Source organism: Schistosoma mansoni, chromosome 2 (assembly GCF_000237925.1).
Source record: "Schistosoma mansoni strain Puerto Rico chromosome 2, complete genome".
In the NCBI taxonomy this organism is placed as follows: Eukaryota; Metazoa; Platyhelminthes; class Trematoda; order Strigeidida; family Schistosomatidae; genus Schistosoma; species Schistosoma mansoni.
The window spans coordinates 2,468,359-2,488,537 of record NC_031496.1 but is presented as its reverse complement, the minus strand read 5'-3'; the positions used below and the strand labels follow the sequence as shown (position 1 = coordinate 2,488,537).

Here is a 20,179-nt window from a genome sequence, read left to right as displayed (position 1 = left end):
ATGATTTTTTTTTGTTGTTGTAAGAAAGGTCAAGGTGATAGATTAGTTTAAACGTGATCTTTGTTCAATGTCTCTCTCTCTCTCGCTCGCTTTTTTTGTTTCTACCTAAATGATCGTGTTTAAACAGGGATAAACAAGGTCAATCAATAATCATTGTAGTTTTTTATATCATTCCAGTTGAATATTCTTATTGTCCTTATTTGATTATATCTATTTCATGGAATTATATTGTTTATGATTATCAGCTGAATAATAAATAGGTTCTTTGTTTTTTCTCTCTTCAAAACTGATGACTATCATAGTTGAAATCATGAGTCGATTGAAGCTAGACCACCATAGAAAACCTGGAAGCACTGTTTGACGGCCGTTTCGCCCTATTGTGGGACTCCTCAGCAGTGCCTATCCACGGTTCCACTCTCAGGTTTGCTCAGTGGTCTATCGGTTTAGTGTTCGCGCGCGAGGCTGATAGGTCCTGAGTTCGAATCTCGCGAGGCGGGATCGTGGATATGCACTGTTGAGGAGTCTCACACTAAGACGAAACAGTCGTACAGTGCTTCCAGGGTTTCCATGGTTATCTAACTTCAATTGACTCATGATCTCAACTATATAAAATTACTAAAATCTCCACAAAACCCACTTCTGATTTTCATAGTTACAAAAAGAAGTGATAAATTATTTTAAAAATATTCTACACAATTCTTATCCGATAGATTAATGTCTGTGCATCCTGAACATGATTCTTCAAATATCTTAGAATCGTAACAACAAAATTGATTGGTCACTGGGTAGTAATCAATGTCATGTATGTCAGGTCTTTCTTAGTGCTAATCGAATCCTATCGACCACTATATTGAGATAAAATGGTAGTGCATGCACGCAATGTCGAGTCACTTAGATTATTGGCCACATTGTAACTTGGTCGATAGGATTCGATCTACACTAAGAAGGACCTGGCATACTCGACACTGATCATCAACCAGCGACCAATCAATTGTAAATATATCTTAGTCTTACAGAAGGTCAATCGCGGTCGGGATAGCTCAGTGGTAACGTCTCTGACTGTGAAGTTAGGTGACACGGGATCGAATCCGTCAGGGATCATCGCTTCCCACAAGATTACAGGTATATCTTGCTGACGAGTGCCGAATAGCACGATCGTGAGGATCTATAGCAGTGTTTGTCACAAACAGGAGTACCAAAGTAGTACATTAACCCTATAAAGGCTCTCTACTCAAACAAAACTGGCTGTTAGAGCTTATGGCGAACTGTCATCAGAATTGATCACTTCAAGTGGTGTTCGTCAGAGTTGTCCACTCTCTCCTTTCTTGTTTAACTTTATCGTAGACATGCTTTTAGAGATAACACTTTCCTCATCTAAATTTCCAGGAGTTGAAATTTTACCGGGAGACTCACTTGTTGACTTAGAATACGCCGCTGACATAGTTCTATTTGGTGAAGACGCTGACAAAATTCAAAGTTTTCTGACCACTAAAAGCAACAATGTAAAATAATCAGTCAGTCAGCTACAACGTAGAACCAAGCACACATATATCCATCGGTCCAAGTTGCCATACCTCACTCATTAGCACAACAAGATGAACACTGAATTCATAGAAGTAGTTAATTTAATGGTAGTAATATATGAAAAAAAGATTGTATATAAGGATATAGTACAGGAAGAAAGACATATATGAAGCAATTTTAATCTCACGGTTTAAGAGAATACAACGAGTGTATGCACATCGTTGAAAGTTACCATATTATCATATTTAGCATAAGATGTAAAGTTTTGCTATATAACGATGATGAAATGTAATGCTAAACGTGATAAATATTGTATCGGAAGGATTGAATTCATAATGTGATATGATACTAAATACAAAAATTTTTAAAAGAAGATACAAAATGGTTACAATTACGCAATTATTGACTTAAGGTTAATATAATTTTATGTATAGATTTTATACATTTGTTGGAAGGGATCCAGAAAACTTCACGCAATAGACAAGAAAGACTCAGGTAACATTAAGAAGCATTTTATCCAATCAGCGTTTGATTAGAAGTCTTTCTAGAAACATCACGAAAGTGAATAGTCACATGTAGAGTTTCTGATTGACTGATTACTAACATTGCTATTATGTTTAGTAGCATTTCAGAATTTTCAGGCAAACTCAAAGACTTTTAAAATACTTTAAAAACCCCATATTGTTGTACATAAATGAACCTTTGGAGTAAAGTGCTTTCCGCATATTTTTCTTCTTCTTTCTCATGTTCAAGTTACTGTGTGTCCCAAAATGCCCTGGTACGGCCAAGAGTGGAGAGTCCACTCTACCCCTCGAAATGCTCTCACATGACCACGCGTATATAGCCTTTGTCAGGGAAGTCCTACTCACTGCATTCTCGTGGCATTACTGTTGTTTACGAAATCGAGAGGATGAAAACCGAATGTCCGGAGCTTTAACCGAGTTGGTGGATACGGAAAGTCCACACATAGAGGAGTTGGAAAACCCTGATTCCAAACCAATGGTGCACATGGGATCCAGTATCCTGAGGGAACAAATGGCATATGAATTAATCGTTGGTCACCGGCTACTATGGGACTGCATATTCTTACGTTGCTCTATCGCCTTATGAATCAGACTTTCAGGCCAAAGGCTCAGGGAGTGGCTCCCTAAGAAAACCACTTGCTTCGGTCTGAGAACCCAGACAGTATCAGTGCCCCTCAGTACCAATATTTATGTGTTTAAATAAAATAAATAAATCAAGTTGCTGTGTAGATTTAGCTTGGGGTTAACGAGAATAACTTAGGAACTAAGTATAGTTTTCAATTATCAGATCATCTTAAACCTGTTTGTATGTTTATATCCTTTTAACACTTATTGTTTATTATCACTTTTCTTATTTCTGTTAGGTGAAATAGAAATGTTCTTTTATTTTAAATTCACTTAGTATTGTTTGTTTGATTCTTGCCATCGATGTGTTAGGACTGCAACTGATCAGTCTCTAATTGGCATATGTGCATACTGTGCGTATTGCCTCAATATAGTCTTAATTCACAAGCATGGTAAGCTGACGAGTCCCAACTAGGACGAAACGCGCGTCCTGGATTCCACTGCTAGCCACTATCCATCTCTGCTTACCGTTCTTTTGTTTTGTTGTTTTTTTTTCTTTACAAAAAAATCAATATGCTCAAACAATTGCTTAACTCCATGAAAATTGATCATTTACACATTCCAAATTTGTTAATGGAATCCTAATTCAAGACAAAAAAAAATAATAAACATCTTGATTTGAATCATAGCAACTAATGTTATGTTTAGATTTAATGAAAGTGAATTAAAATAATTTCAAATACTAAAAAGCTATGGTTACTAATAATAGTTTATAATACTTTTAAGTTCATCACACCCTCGGAGCCTTTGACCTGAAGGTCTGATCCACAAAGCAGTGGAGCATCGTGAAGAGATGCGGTCCCATGGTAGCTGGTGACCAGCGATTGATTCATATGCTATTTGTTCCTTCAGGATACTGGAGCCCATGTGGATGATTGGTTTGTAATTAGGGTTTTCCAACTCTTCTAGATGAATTCCCCATATCCACCAACCCGGTTAAAGCATCAGACATTCGCTTTTCGTCCTCTCGATTTCGTAAACAACACCCATGGTGCGAGAAGGCAATGTGTAGGACTTCCCTGTCAGAGGCTATAGTGTAGCAAGCTCATTCAACTACTGTATTATTTGTGTGCTCTCTGTAATCCTAACATTTAACCCACTGTAAATTTATGTGAGTCTGATTGAGCGCATGTGTCTGCACATCAATCTTTAATCTATTCTCTCATTGGTTGTAAACAAAAACAATCAATAATTTATCCACAACCCATTAACACTCATAAATATATATGGATTCTAAACACACACACACTTGTTTTCCCGGTGTGCTTGCTATCTGTACGCTTGCGGATTTTTACCAAGCTTCAACAATAAACTATCTCTACAACTGGTGTTCAGACTTTTGAATAATCTCGAGTAAATCCGTAAATTCTACTAGGAGATTTAGCCTGCAGTAAATATTCAGTTAGCGGGATATTATTTATTTATTGGAGTCAGATATAGAGGAATTAATCCTCTACAATATACGCGTGGTGATGTGAGAGCATTTCGATAGGGAGAGCGGACTCTCCCCACTCTCGGTCGTACCAGGGCATTTGGAGGCAATGAAGACAAAGTCAATACAGTCTACACTTTATCTTTTATTAAAATATCATATTATAAAACATACTATGTGAATTTTCTTCTTTCATCATCCTGTGAAGTGAATGAGTTCTTAAGGAACATTGAAGGATAACTGCTTCTAAATGTTCTTGCACTCAATCGGAATTGTGTTTAACTTAAGCTCCAAATACGATAGGGACCTAAATACTCCTGTTGTGGAAGATGTTACATGCATTTGTGTATCAATGGTGTTTCTGGTTTTATTTCAAATATTGTTTTTTTTTCTTCTAATCTTTCCTGGTATTCAATTGTTCTATCAAAATAGTTTTTAGTCTATTCAGTAAAGAGACCATATGTTTTTAACATCATTGTACATTTGGTTTTCTGATTTATCTATTGCTGTATGTTACTTAGTTTTCTTAGAAAAGTGTTATAACCGCAGAGTTGAACAGCGTACTTCGGGGTGAACGGTAATACAACATGATGTTGACGTCACGAGTTAGTACACAAAGAAGAAATCTTGATACATTGGATTATAGACCCTCTTCTAACATGCTAATGTATGTATATACAACTGACCTGTACACTTATAAACAAGTTTTCAGAACAACTATACATTGACCTAAAGTTTGCACTTATTACCTTTGATAACTTTTAAACCATGTAAATGGTGTGTGTATCTTCTCAGGAGCTTGTCATTTAATTTAACTTATCCATTTGTTGATTGACTAGGTGTCATTTCATTTTGAAGTTGTTCAAAATTACCTTTCATGATGTCCACCCCCTATCTCTTCTTTTTTTTTAAGGCAAAAAGAAAATATCATGATGCATTAATGTCTGAACAAGTTGCTGTATTGATAGCAGCTGAAGCAGCTCCACTATCAACAAAAACTTCACTTTCATGGTCTCAAATTGCTAAATCTGATACAATATCTTTAACATCTATCAATCCATGTATTTCAAAGGATGATAAAACAACTGAACGTTCTAAGTGTGTAAGTCGTGAATTATCCTTTTCTTTTCTAATTTATTATACATATCTGTTCAAACGAGAATTCTTTGTATTTACATTTCATAAACTGAGCCTTGTTTATTTGAACACGTAAATATTGGTACAAAGGGGCATCGATTACATATGCACCACATAAGTCACTTCATTTGTGTGAGGGCTGTGATATTGTCCGGGTGCCCAGACCGAAGCAAGTGGTTTCCTTAGGGAGCCACTCCCTGAGCCTTCGAATCGAGGGTCTGATTCACTAGGCAATAGATCATCGTGAGGAGATGCGGTCCCGTGATAGCCGGTGACCAACGATTGATTTATACGCCATTTGTTCCTTGAGGATCCTGGAGCCAATGTGCATCATTAGTTTGGAATCAGGGTTTTCCAACATTCGGTAGGTGAACTTTCCGTGCCCACCAACCCGGTTAAAGCGCCGGACATTCGGTTTTCGTCCTCTCGGTTTCGTAAGCAACAGTAATGCTGTGAGAAGGCAATAAGTAGGACTTGTGTGGTAGTAGCTATATACGCGTGGCCATTTGAGAGCTAGAAATGTAGCCAAAATAAATTTAAAAAAGACATAATCAACATTTAAAGATTAGCAAAGGTTGGTTGTATTTACGTTGTGTATAACGGGACAACTATTGGGTAAGTTGGAATATTCGGGACAATTTTCCGGATCTATATATTTATTGTTTAATTATTAGATAACTGTATTCTTACATTTCTATATTTATTTATTTATTTATTTATTTAAACACATATATATTGGTACAAAAGGGCACCAGGTACATATGCGCCACACAAAATAATGAAAGTAGGAAGAGAAAGGATGAAAAGATAACGCGGACTAAAATGTACAACCAGAAGACTCTTTCAAATAGGAAAGTAAGAACCATACTTTATGTAGAAAGTAAAAGAAGGTTGCAGCAGGATCGCCACTGGTTTCTATTCTGAGCCATATCTGATAACGTCTCTAGCCACTGTGTTGCACCATCTCTCGGACCCCAACCAAGGAGTCGTGAAGGACCAACAGAAGCTAGCCCTTTGCAGCTCTCTTTCATGCCACGACACCATGTCATACACTGACCTCCTCTCCGCTTTTTCCAACCAGTCCCAGGGTCGGCAAATAATGCACGACGTGGAAGTCTCTGGGACGACATTCGTAAAACATGTCCAAGCCACCGAAGTCGGTGTTTCAAGATGGTGACACCAATTGAATTATCGTCTCTGTGCCCGAACACACGATGCCGAACCTCTGCATTACTAACATGGTGTTGCCACTGGATGTCAGCAATCCTTCGGAGACAACGATGATCGAACACAGAGAGACGTCTAACATCCTCAACTCGGAGAGGCCAGGTTTCACAAGCATAGAGCAAAATTGCTCTCACCGACGCGTTGTAGATCCGACCTTTTACAGCCAGACTAACATCACGAAGGCGCCAAAGATGGCCCAGATTGGCATAAGCCGATCTGGCTTTCCTTATACGTGCATCAACCTCATCACTCACGCCACCACCAGCACTTATATAGCTACCTAGATACACGAACTTCTCAACTACTTCGATCTGCTCACCATCCAGGGTGAGTACAGGATTAGAATCCTGCCAGTCTTGTAGAAGTACTTTGCACTTGGAGGGTGCAAAGCACATGCCGTACCTGCGGACACTGATTGCCAACTGATTAAGTGCTGATTGCATGCCTTTGGCATTATCGCACAGTAAGACAATATCATCCGCATACTCAAGGTCGAGAAGTCGTTCTCCAGGCAACATATCCACACCGCCATTACTTACATCCATCAGAGCTGTTTCCAAGATGTCGTCGATGGCAAAGTTGAAGAGGAATGGTGAGATCGGGCAACCCTGCCTAACCCCACTGCTCGAATGGAACAAGGGAGAAAGGTGGTTGTATGCCCTCACTCTGCCTGAGGTGTTCGTGTACAGGGCCTTTAAGATGTTAATGAACTTCTCAGGCACACCCTTCTTCAATAGACAATCCCAGAGAACAGTCCTGTCCAACGAATCGAAGGCAGCCCTGATATCAAGAAACACTACGATTGTTGGCCTGCGATAAGTATGACGGTGTTCTAACATTTGGCGGAGGGTGAAGATGTGATCAATGCATCCTCGACCAGAACGAAAACCAGCCTGCTCCTCGCGAGTCAATCGTTCTCGGGTTTTAAACAACCTACGAAGAATGATAGAAGCCAATAGTTTGGACGCAATCGGAAGTAGACTTATCCCCCGATAGTTATTGCAGGAACAACGCGAACCCTTTTTAAAGATAGGGACGACTATTGACTCATTCCATGATGTTGGAACACTTTCTTGCTCCCAAACCTTTCCAAACAACACAGTCAATTCCTTAGTCAGAAAGTCACCACCATCTTTAAAAAGAGCCGGAGGTAAGTCATCTGGGCCAGGTGATTTGTAGCGCTTCAAGAGTTGGAGTTCCTTGCGGACTTCCGCCTCGTTTGGTAGATCAGTCGTCACCGGCCATGGGGGGCAGGACAAGCTGGTTGATGTTGCCGGAGCAGCAGGCCAGTTGAACTGCCCTTCGAAAAATTCCGCCCATCGTCCAAGACGTCGAGAGATGTTAGTGATTGGCATCCCATCATCCTCGTAGATTGTTTCACTCACACCAGACTTCTTGCTGCCAGTGGCTCGGATGAGTTGGAAGAGCTTCCGGCAGTTACCAGATGCAGCTGCTGCTTCCATCTCATTAGCACGCTCCGACCACCAGGCTTCCCGGTCCTTACGCAAGCTTTGCCCAATTTCATTACGTAACAGCCTTCGTTTGTGGTCAAACTCACGGTCACCCGGAGTAGACCGACGGGCTTCGATCAGTTGTAAGGAGCCAGAAGAAACCCAGTGCTTGTAAGCGGGACGTTTCGCGAAGCCGCAAGCGGCTTTACTCGCCATTTTCATGGCGTCGTGAAGATGCAACCAATGCTCATCTATACTTTTCGGTGGGGTGTTAGCTAGCCTAGAGGCTAGCTCCGCTCGGTACTTACTTGCAACAGGAGTTGCAGCCAGTTTACTAATATCAATCCGTTGGTGGTGGTCAATCCTTCGGCCACTGAAAAGTAAGGTGAGATTGGCGCAGACCAGGGCATGATCAGACTCCAGATAGGTACTCCAAAAGGAGCGGCAGTCTTGTACACAACCACGCCAGCGGTAGCTGATCGCGATGTGATCAATCTGAGTCCAGGCTTGGGATGCAGAGGGAGGACGCCAGGTGGCACACCGGCGATGACTGTGCCGGAAGTTAGTGCTGGCCAGAAACAGGTTGTGATCTGTGCACAGTTGCAGCAAACGGTCCCCGTTATCTGTCCTGCGACCAACAAGTCCCCATCGGCCACCTAAACGACTCTCTTCTGTGCCTAGACGCCCGACCTGTGCATTCAAGTCTCCGGCTAGTACCACAATATCTGTCGAACGCGCTTTCTGGAGAAGAACTGTTAACTGATGGTAAAACTCATCCTTGATTGCATCCGGGCTGCAATCTGTCGGGGCATAGGCGGAGATGACGAAAAGACACCGTTTCTCACGCCGGTTTCTTCTCACTTTGATGGAACTTTCTAATCTAACAGCACATAACCGACTGTTAATGGGGAACCAATCGATTAGTGCTGCCTCAGCCCTAGCGCTTAGTGCGACACCAACGCCAGCAAGACCAGACGAAGATGCCACAGGGTCCCCGGATAAGCGCACGTGGAACAAGCTTTTCGAGACAGATGGAGAGCGGATTTGTAGTACTTCACTAGAGTCTTGAATACGGGTCTCGAATAGACAGCAAACATCAACATTAAGACCTTCCAAAGACATAGCCAGCCCTATCTGTTGTCTGATCTGCATTAGTGTGCGAACGTTGAAGGAAGCCAGCTTGAACGGCGTACGCGGTTTCAGAAAGACTGCCTCAGTATTCATTATCGGTGGAAGCATTCACTTTCAACCAGACAGTGACTGGAGATCGTTTAGATAGGACAGATTTTCCACCAAGAGCGAGCTGATGCATAAGTTGAAGAGTAAGGTTACACAAATTGGGGGTAAAAGGGGGTGAATTAGCGATATGGTAAGTAATAATAATAATAATAATAATAATAATAATAATAATAATAATAATAGTAATAATAACAATAATAATGATAATAATAACGTAAATTGTCTTGCTTATAATATGAGCAGGAATAGAATCGTCAATAGAGTTCGTCATTTCATTCATTCATTTCTATATTCCTTTTATTGTAAGCTTTTATTGAACCTATTAACTGTTGCGGGGGGTGTTGTTTACGAAATTAAGAGGACGAAAAGCGAATTTCCGGTGCTTTAACCGGGTTGGTGGACACGGAAAGTTCACCCATGGGAGTTGGAAAACCCTATCCCTTAGTTATTGCTAATTAATTTTGTACTGTCTTCTCTGCTGTCTTCCACTTATGGTATGATTGTGTTAAAGATATGATTTATTATTCGGTTTTATATGTAGTTATCGATCATCTCAAGTATATTATTGTTTGCGTTTTGAATCATGAGTTAGTTGAATGGAATAAAGAATTAATCTGTTACCTATCTGCGTCTTCTGACAGTTGGCCACTCGATTAGAAGGAGATCAAATACCAATAAACTTTAAAGTCTTGGGTTGTTGTTCACTGGTCGATGTGACAGTTAATACTAAAAAGATCACCGGTCCTACTGACGATATAAGTGAACTGATCGATAATCGGAATTCTTATTAGGCAATATATTACTTGTCATAAGTTACAACATACCTTATCGTTAATGTATTCCTTTACTTACTTACTTACGCCTATTACTCCCAATGGAGCATAGGCCGCCGACCAGCATTCTCCAACCCACTCTGTCCTGGGCCTTCCTTTCTAGTTCTATCCATTTTTTGTTCATTCTTCTCATGTCTGTCTCCATTTGTATTTCTACTATTACTTATTTACTTATTTATTTAAACACATAAGCATTGGTATAAGGGGGCACGGAATAAATATGCACCACACAAGTCACTTGATTTGTATGTGTGGGCTGTGATACTGTCCGGGTGCCCAGACCAAAGCAAGTGGTTTCCTTAGGAAGCCACTCTCTGAGCCTTCGACTCAAGGGTCTGATTCACAAGGTCATAGAGCAACGTCAGGAGATGCAATCCCATGGTAACCGATCACCAACGATTAGTTCAAACGCCATTTGTTCCTTCGGATCCTAGAACCCATATGCACCATTTGTTTGGAATCAGGGTTTTCCAACTCCCCTAGGTGAACTTTCCGTGTTGAACAACCCGGTTAAAGCGCCGGATATTCTCTTTTCGTCCTCTCAATTTCGTAAACAACACCCTGGTGCGAGAAGGCAATGAGTAGGACTTTCCTGGCAGAGGCTATACACGCGTGTGAGCCTTTAACATCTCACGAAGTCCAGACGTTTTGTTCTATAGTCCATTTAATTGTGAAACTTCTACCTACTCTCACCACAGTTATAAATAATTACTCACATAACACTTAATGTGATTTATCTTAGTGATGAAATATGATCAGTCGTAGAAGTTAACTATAAAAAGGATCTTGTACATTGAATACTGTTTGTTATTCAATTTTCTTTTTTTCTGTTTAATTCTCCATTGAACATATACATTCACTAAGTTTATGTTATTCATAAATATGGTTTCTAATACATGGAATTCAAATCGTTGATTCTTTCTGTGTCATATAAATCTGTGCTTTGGCGGTTTTAGGCCCCCAAATGCCCTGGTACGGCCGAGAATGTCGAGAGTCCGCTTTATTTCTCCAAATGCTCTTACATGGTCACGCGTATATAGCCTGTGACAGGGAAGTCCTACTCATTGCCTTCTCGCACCAGGGTGTTGTTTACGAAATTGAGAGGACGAAAAGAGAATATCCGGCGCTTTAACCGGGTTGTTCAACACGGAAAGTTCACCTAGGGGAGTTGGAAAACCCTGATTCCAAACAAATGGTGCATATGGGTTCTAGGATCCGAAGGAACAAATGGCGTTTGAACTAATCGTTGGTGATCGGTTACCATGGGATTGCATCTCCTGACGTTGCTCTATGACCTTGTGAATCAGACCCTTGAGTCGAAGGCTCAGAGAGTGGCTTCCTAAGGAAACCACTTGCTTTGGTCTGGGCACCCGGACAGTATCACAGCCCACACATACAAATCAAGTGACTTGTGTGGTGCATATTTATTCGATGCCCCTATGTACCAATGTTTATGTGTACAAATAAATAAACTGTGTAATTATTCATAATTTTTTCTTTTGTAGGCTGTTGTTATATCATCTAATAGTAATAATAATGGTCCAATACAGAAATCCACTGGTCATTCATCAAATAGTAATAATACTTCATCTTTAACACAATTGGATTATTTAAAAATCACTTCATCATCAAAAACATCTTTGAATAACAACATAACTTCTATTTCTTCTTCTACATCTATCTCATGTACTCCAAAAGTGAATAATACAATTATTAACTCAGTGACGACAACAACAACAAATACACCTTCAATATGGGATCTACCTGTAACAAATAATCTAGATAATACTAACAGTGGAACTGGGAAAAAAGGTAGTTCAAAAAAGAAAAAAGTAAGTCATGTAGTATTCTGGTTAGCGTTCTTTTTAGCGAGTTGGTTTTCTATGGGATGGGGTCGCTAACCCCATGCCCAACTCTCCTCCTTTACCCGGTCTTGGGACCGGCAGTAGCCCCCGGAGGCGCTACATGCGGAGTTAAGTCATGTAGTATACATATGTATATTCGTGTTGTTGAGTTTGTCTAAGCTAGATTGTTTAATTGTTGAGCTTTCATTGTCTTTGTAGACAACATAATTAGCACTTACTTTGTATACTTTTCCATGGATTAACGGGAATCCATTATGCTGATAGACCGTTATGATCCATAGTGGTTTTAACTAACACTCTAACTTTGTGCTTTATGTACGTTATGTTGAAGTGTCTTCAGTATATCATTAAAGACTCATTATTTAAAACTGAAGATTTGAGAATCATCTGTCAAAAAGAACGAAACAATAGTAAGCTATGAATGTTGCATCTTTATACACTAATATTACTATTGATGGATTGTGAGATTTTATAAACGGTTTACTCGAGAATTCATGTTCAAAGAAACTTTATATAAACAAACGAATGGAGTAGCTATGAGATCTTCGGTGTTTCCGATTTTCGCCATATTGTAGTTATATTCGGTAACCAAGAGCCAGGGAAGTCCTACTCACTGCCTTCTCGCACCAGGGTGTTGTTCACAAAAGTGAGAGGACGAAAAGCGAATGTCCGGCGCTTTAACCGGGTCGGTGGACACGGCGAGTCCACCTAGGGGAGTTGGAAAACCCTCATTCCAAACCAATCATCCACATGGGCTCCAGTATCCTAAGGAACGAATGGCGTATGAACCAATTGTTGGTGACCGGCTACCATGGGACTGCATCTCCCTACGATGCCCCACTGCCTTGTGAATCAAACCCTTAAGTCGAAGGCTCAGGGTGTGGCTCCCTAAGGAAACCACTTGCTTCGGTTTGGACACCTGGACAGTACCAGAGCCCACACACAAATGAAATGAGATTTGTGTTTCGCATATGTATCTGGTACCCCTTAGTACCAATTTTTATGTGTTTAAATAAAATAACTAAATCAAGTTGCTGTGTGAGGTGTTTCCAACCATAAAGAAAGACAAGTATCTGAGGCATTTTTATACAGTGCTAAATCCCTCTTCCTTTAACCGAAAAGATTTGACTATTCATTCAATTCAAGCAACTCCATTCATCTCTGTTCCTTTCTCACATCATTAACACACACACACATAGACATACTCGAATTTCGATTCTATTCATACTGCATATTACAAATTTCACATCTTTCATGACTAACAACATACACAGATGAACATAGTAATGTGTTTCACAAAGGTTTTCTGTTTTTGTTGTTTTGTATTATTGCATACTTTGTATTGTTTATTGTAATAAATACCTAATATCAATTTTTTAGTGTACATCTAGCATTACTTTAAATCAATTCATCAGTCTATTCTTAGTTAGTCAAAAACAGTGCCTATGCTAATTGGAATTAATATTTTTGAATGAATGAAGTTTTTTGTTAAAGATAAAATTTTATATAGTTGAGATCATGAGTCAATTGAAACTAGACCACCATGGAAAGCCTGGAAGCACTGGACGACCGTTTCGTCCTGGTGCGGGACTCCTCAGCAGTGCGCATCCACGATCCCGCCTCGCGAAGTTCGAACGCAGGACCTATCAGTCTCGCGCCCGAGTGCGTAGCCGCTAGACCACTGAGATGACCGGCATCCAATGGTGTTAATGTCTAACTTTTTCCAATCCACGAAATAGAGCAACCACTCACCAATGTCTTCAGTGAGTTGATATTCTCAACAGCCGGCTCAGTGGTCTAGTAGTTAAGCGCTCACGCGCGAGACTGATAAGTCCTGGGTTGAAATTCCGCGAGGCGGGATCGTGTATGCGCACTGTTGGAGAGTCCCACAATAGGGCGAAACGGTCGTCCAGTGATTCCAGGTTTTCCGTGGTGATGTAGCTTCAATTGACCCATGATCTCAACTATATAAAATTACTCAAATCTGCACAAAATCCCCTTTTAATAAAGATAAAATTTGCTAACGCTAGCGATCTTTTTAGTTTTTGACTTATCATTCACACTAATCCTTTAAACGATCTCATTTTTTTATTTAGAAAAATCGTGAAGTTTCTTTACTTCCTGCTAAAGAAGAACTTGCTCATTGGTGTGAATCTCAGCTGTCTTCCATTCCTTTATCTGGAGTTGATTTACCTACTTTAGTGGATTTGTTATGTGAACTACAGGCTACAGACGAAGTAAGTGTTTGTCTCTTCTTTCTCTCTATTTAATTATGTATCAAGCTTCCCACTGAGATAATATCATAAATATTAGTTATATGTTTAGTTTAGTTAGGGACTGAATTTAAGATCCTTCGAATCACAAATCCAAGCTACATTCCACTTATTTTGATTTAAAGATTCGGTAGTGTCACTTAACTAACCTGTATCAAGGTTTGAGTCTAAATACAAATATTTATGCTTAATTAATTAGTTGTATGAAACTATGGAATTACGTCTTGCTTCGGTTTGGGCACCCGGGCAGTACCACAGCCCTCACACAAATCAAACGAGATTTGTGTGGCTCATATGTATCGGTTCATTACACTTTAAAATGTAAAATTATTCTTTTCCTCTATCAGTATGGAGATGTCTAATCAAAAGTAACTACATAACAGTTGGATAATTTTTTAAGGAATAACGTTGGAAAGCGTATCATCTCATCGTTGAAACGATTGACATTTCACAAAAAGACTTTCAAAAACTCAATTCAATTGAATATTCTTATCGGTTACTGATACACATACATTTGCCCTGGTACGGCCGAGAGTGGGGAGAGTCAACTCTCCCTCTCCAAATGGTCTCACATGGTCACGTACATACAGTCACTAACAGGGAAGTCTTACTCACTGCCTTCTCTTGGTATTACTGTTGTTTACGAAATTGAGAGGACGAAAAGCAAATGTCCGGTGCTTTAACCGGGTTGGTGGATATGGTGGATCCATCTAGGGGAGTTGGAAACCCTGATTACAAACCAATAGTGCACATGGGCTCCAGAATCCTAAGGAACGAATGGCGTATGAACCAATTGTTGGTGACCGGCTACCATGGGACTACATCTCCTTACTTTTCTTCACTGCCTTATGGATTAGACCTTTAGATAAGAAGCTCTGGAAGTGGCACCCTAAGAAAACCACTTGCTGCGGTCTTGGCACCCAAACAGTATCACAGCCCACACATAAATCAAGTGATGTTACTCATTAATGAGTAATAATTAATTACTCATTTGGATGACAATAATAAGTTGAGAATGCTTCAATTCTCAATAACTTTACCATATTCACTTGGTACTATTTGTTTGAATCTTCCCATTGATGTTCAGGACTAAAATTGATCAGTCTCTTATTGGCATATTTTCATGCTATGCATATTGCCTCGATATAACCTTAATTCACAAGCATTATAAGCAAAGAATGAACATCAACTCTGAAATGCAGGTACATCCAGCTGACGAGTCCCAAATAGGACGAAACGTACGTCAAACTGGATTCCACTGCTAGCCATCTTTGCTTATAATAACTCTTCATATTGTTTTTTTAGTCAATCTCTGTAGAAAATATAATTCTCTTCAGATTATTTAATTGACCTAAAGTAATGATAATAGGTCACCAGTAACATGACAAATATTGTCATGAAAACTAACAAATCAAAACAAGGACTATAGAGATAAGATATGAAAATTTTTCTAATGAATGGATGTTTATTGAACATACAAGAAGTAAAGATGAGTGTTAGTAAAGTCAAGAGAATAGAATTACTGTATTATATGGTATGTCACACTGAGTGGCGCTCAAAAATGATTGACAATAACATATGTTACTGAATATTAGTAAGTAATATAATTTATACACTAATGAAACGAAATGAGGTTGAAATCAATGTGAAAGGGACCATCAAGATTGATAGACTCGAATGGAGTTTTCTTCACTGAGCTGGATGGTTTGGTCATGGAGCTTTCATCATTACTCTGAATAACATCATCAGCACAAACTTCAGGTGGAAGTGAATTGTTCGAATACCTTCATATATGATTCACAGTCTGACCAATCCAGATCGAGGTCTATAGTACAAGCTATGAATCATATGTGGAGAAATTCGAACACTTCACTTTCACCTGAGATTTGTGCTGATGATTTTGTTCAGAAGAATTAGGAAGGCTCCACTACCGAACCATCCAGTTCAGAGAACAAAACTTCACCAAAATCATCCACTTGAACTACAAATCTCCACCATCTCAATTAATAAACTCCAATCAACTTCCTCCTCAACACATAGGCACTAGATTGGTTAAAACTCTCTAGCTGCATGTTCGGACTTCATCGCACATTTTGATCTCAGCAACTAAGTAACGTGTCATGACAACTGAAATTATTTAAATCAGTTCAATGTTAACAACCATCATGAGCTGTGTCGCCGTTAATAACGAATTAGTTGTGTACTACCCCTGATTTCCAGTGAGTCCCCAGCTGTGGTGTAATTTCGTAAGGAAGATTACTTCCAAGTTATACCAAAGATAAAAATCTACATAACTTCATCTGAAAACTAACCTCTAGTTTATGAAAAAATAAATACTGACCTTTGTTATATCCTTATTAGTTGGGATGTTTTTCATTAGAAGGAAATTTTCTCTTTCGTAGTATATGACTAATATTCGTCACAGATTGATCTTAGTCAAGGTGTCATTGAAGACCAGAATTTGCTTCTGTAGTGGACATCTACGACCTTCAGGTCTCGTGACGAGCGCTTAAGTGTTAGGGTCACTGGGTTTGTGTACATCGGCACATATTTTAAACTTCAATCGACCTGCAATCTAACGTAAGTATCATCTAATACTATTGGTCGCGAGTGTTTCACTCCAGACACGTCTGAACCCCACTAACTCCATGATTTCCCAATAGAATTTCAGGAACTCATCTCGAAGTAAACTATTAGTTAGCTAACTATCATACAGTGGTCTTGAGTGCTGTTAGAGTTATGAGGGCTGTTATCACTTCCCGGTTGCCCACACCGTGGAAGGGTTATTCTAGAGGTACCTGAAAGGGAAATTGGGTTAGAAGTGGTCTTAATGACCTGAGAGCGTGACCGCAGTGCCCAAGGGACAACTGCTTGAGGTCGGTCACACACGACCTTTTTGTGGGTAGTTTTTGTGTTAGCTCCGTTCTTCAATGGACCTTACCGCCGGAGACGGATATCCGTGGGATAAGGTGAGGTGTGCATTTTTAGGGTCGACCTTTTCTAACCCCACCCCTCCTTGTGGGAAGGCAGCATCGCTGTTATGCTGGTTGTCTGAAGGAAACACCATACTGCTGTCACATCTCTGTACAGTCAGCAGTACGACTTTGCCTTCAGACCTTGAGTTTGCTGCTTTTAGTCTTACCGCTCTTCAACCGACCTGTCTGGCATGGTAGGACCTTGAGGAACGATTGTTTCAGCCAGTATAGCTCGATTGGTTAATCACGGTAGGCAAGCCCGACCACCACGTCAAGGTAGCAGCAACGGTCGGGAGCTAACTATCATAGTTTTGATGAAAGAATTGCTTAGAGATTAATTTAATTTCCAAGTGAATATTGATTATAAATTTCATATTATTTTCTTATAGATTTTAGAATTTATTGAAACTTCATTGGGACGATCAAAGCGTATAACACAATTCTCTAAAGATTTTTTACAAAAACGTTCATTATTTCGTCAATAAAACATATTGATGATAATAAATTGATTTCATCTGTTTTACACTACTAAGTAAGTGTATATGTTTATTAATTAGTAATTTTATAGTTGAAATCATGAGTTAATTGAAGCTAGATCACCATGGACAACCTGGAAGTACTGGACGGCCGTGTGAATCCATGATTCCACTTACAGGATCCGAACCCAGGACCTGTTGGTCTCGCGCGCGAACGCTTAACCTTTAAACAACTGAGATGACCGGTATCCACTGGTGTTAATATCTAACTTCAATCAATTCACGAAATTGAGCGACACATCCGCCATTGTTTTCAGTGAGTTGATATCTCACAACAGACCTGGTTGAACTCCACTGGTTATTGCTTCTCACTAGAACTCCAGGAAATATCCCTTTAAGCCAGTCACTAGTGAGCATATGATGACTATCATCGGAGAGAGGTTTTGTGGATATTATAGTAATTTTATAGTTGAAATCATGAATGAATTGATGTTAGACCATCATTGAAACCCTGGAAGCACTGGATGGCCGTCTTGTCCTATTGTGGGACTCTTCAGCTGTGCACATCCACGATCCCGCCTCGCGAGATAATAATATTTAACTTATTAGACTCTATATATGTGTCTATTTATATATGATGTACTCACAAAATGACTTTTGTATCTAGTTAGAAAAAGGTGAGAACTTAAATCCATGATGAATCATTTATATTATGATGAACTCTAAAGTCTACCTGTTTTTTTTTTAAAGTCAACATATTCCAGCTATACAAAAAAATCATTTTATACATGAATAAATTTTCTAAAATCAATTGTTTCACATATTGTTGCTTACCTGTCTCTCCCCCCTCCTCTAAATTAAAAAAAAGCCAGGAGGGGGAGGTTGTTGTGGAGATTCAACTATGCCAACAACAAAAAACAAACCACTCACCCTCGCGATAATACATTCTGTATTTTGTTGTTGTTGTTGCTGTGTGTGTTTTATTACAAAAATATGAAACATAATTTGATTGTGTTTCTTATACCATTACTAGTGTTAATTTAAACAAAACTATGTCTCGTTTAATGGTTGTAATTTTACATTGTTCAATTGGTACAATAATAATCAATATCATATTTGTCTGGTCATTAATGTTGATCTAATTCTATCAACTAATCTGTAGTATAGTCTAAATGACTTGGCATGGTGTGCATTGTTTTCATGTGGTTGACTGTTAGTCTTTAGGATGATCTATCTGAATTCGGTTTCGTTTTAATTGAAATTCATCAACAAGGTGTACCTGGAATCATAGAGACAGATGTTCCTAGTGTGATTTTCCCCTATATCATCTAGCTTCACAGTCTTGGAATTATTTAGTTACGAAATTATGTCTGACCACCCCTCGTAGAGGAACATGGGCCGCCCACCATCATTCTCCATTCATTCATATTCGAGCCATCGTTTCCAGTTGCTATTCACTCTTTTCATATCTGCATCGAATTCTCGACGCAGTGTGTTTCTTGGCGTTCCTTTTTTCCGTTTCCATTCAGGATTCCATGTTAGCGCTTGCCTCGTGCTGGAGTTTGATGGGTTTCCTCAATGTATTTCCGAACCACCTCCAACGTCTTTTCTTAATTTCCTCTTCAAATGGAATCTGGTTTGTTCTCTCTCATAGTAGGTTGTTGCTGATAGTATTCGGTCAACGAACATTGTGTATCTTATGTAGACATTTGTTTACAAATACTTTTACTCTCTTGATGATGATTGTAGTAGTTCTCCAAGTTTCAGCTCCATACAATAGAAATGTCTTGACGTTAATATTGAAGATTCTGACTTTGATGTTTGTTGATAGTTGTTTCGATTCGCATATGTTCTTCAACTGTAGAGATGCTGTCCTCGCTTTGTCAATCCTTACCTTTACATCTGCATCAGATCGTCCTTGTTCATCGATGATGCTGCTCACATATGTAAAAGTTTCCACCTGTTTCACAGTTTCTCCATCAAGTGGAATTGGGTTGGTGTTCTCTGTGTTGTATTTGAGTATATTGGTCTTTTACTTGTGTATGTTGAGGCCTACTGCTATGGAGACTGCTGTTACACTGACTGTTTCCACCTGGATTTGTTGGTGTGTATGGAATAGAAGAGCTAGGTGATCAGGGAAGTCCAAATCGTCTAGTCGCAGACAATCTTTGTGTTGTATTCCGTGTTTCCCATGAGATGTGGAGGTCTTCATAATCCATTCGACCACCACCATAAGAAAGAGCAAAGGTGATAGTAAGCAACCTTATCTGACACCGGTCATGACTTGGAATGGATCTGTGAGCTGTCCTCCATACAGGAGTTTTCAGAGTGGTTTGTGATAAGAATTACGTATGTGTTGACAATCTTCTGAGATGCTCCTTAGTGTTGAAGATGGTTCCATGAGATTCTGCTGTCGACAGTGTTAGGTGTTTTCTCATAGTCAATGAAGTTGATGAATAGTGCCGAGTTCCATTCAACTGACTGTTCAACAGTGATCTGTATAGTCGTAATTTGGTTTGTACATGCTCGATCCCTACGAGATCCAGTCTATTGATTTGGAAGTTGGGGTTCTACTGAATCTTTCATCCGGTTGAAGAAC

The 20,179-nt window shown here is 39.5% G+C and overlaps 1 protein-coding gene across 1 annotated transcript in view; it reads left to right on the top strand.

The window, feature by feature from the left end:
* Positions 1-17,589, top strand: part of Smp_093430 (putative gyf domain) — a gene marked incomplete at both ends in the record, with an annotated part of 49,496 nt that extends 31,907 nt beyond the window's left edge. The window contains 4 exons of the mRNA XM_018795316.1: positions 5,018-5,206; positions 11,497-11,823; positions 13,953-14,093; positions 17,494-17,589. Of these exons, the coding sequence (XP_018649641.1) occupies positions 5,018-5,206; positions 11,497-11,823; positions 13,953-14,093; positions 17,494-17,589 (753 nt within the window). The remainder of the gene's footprint in view (positions 1-5,017; positions 5,207-11,496; positions 11,824-13,952; positions 14,094-17,493) is intronic.
* Between the last annotated feature and the right edge of the window lie 2,590 nt (positions 17,590-20,179).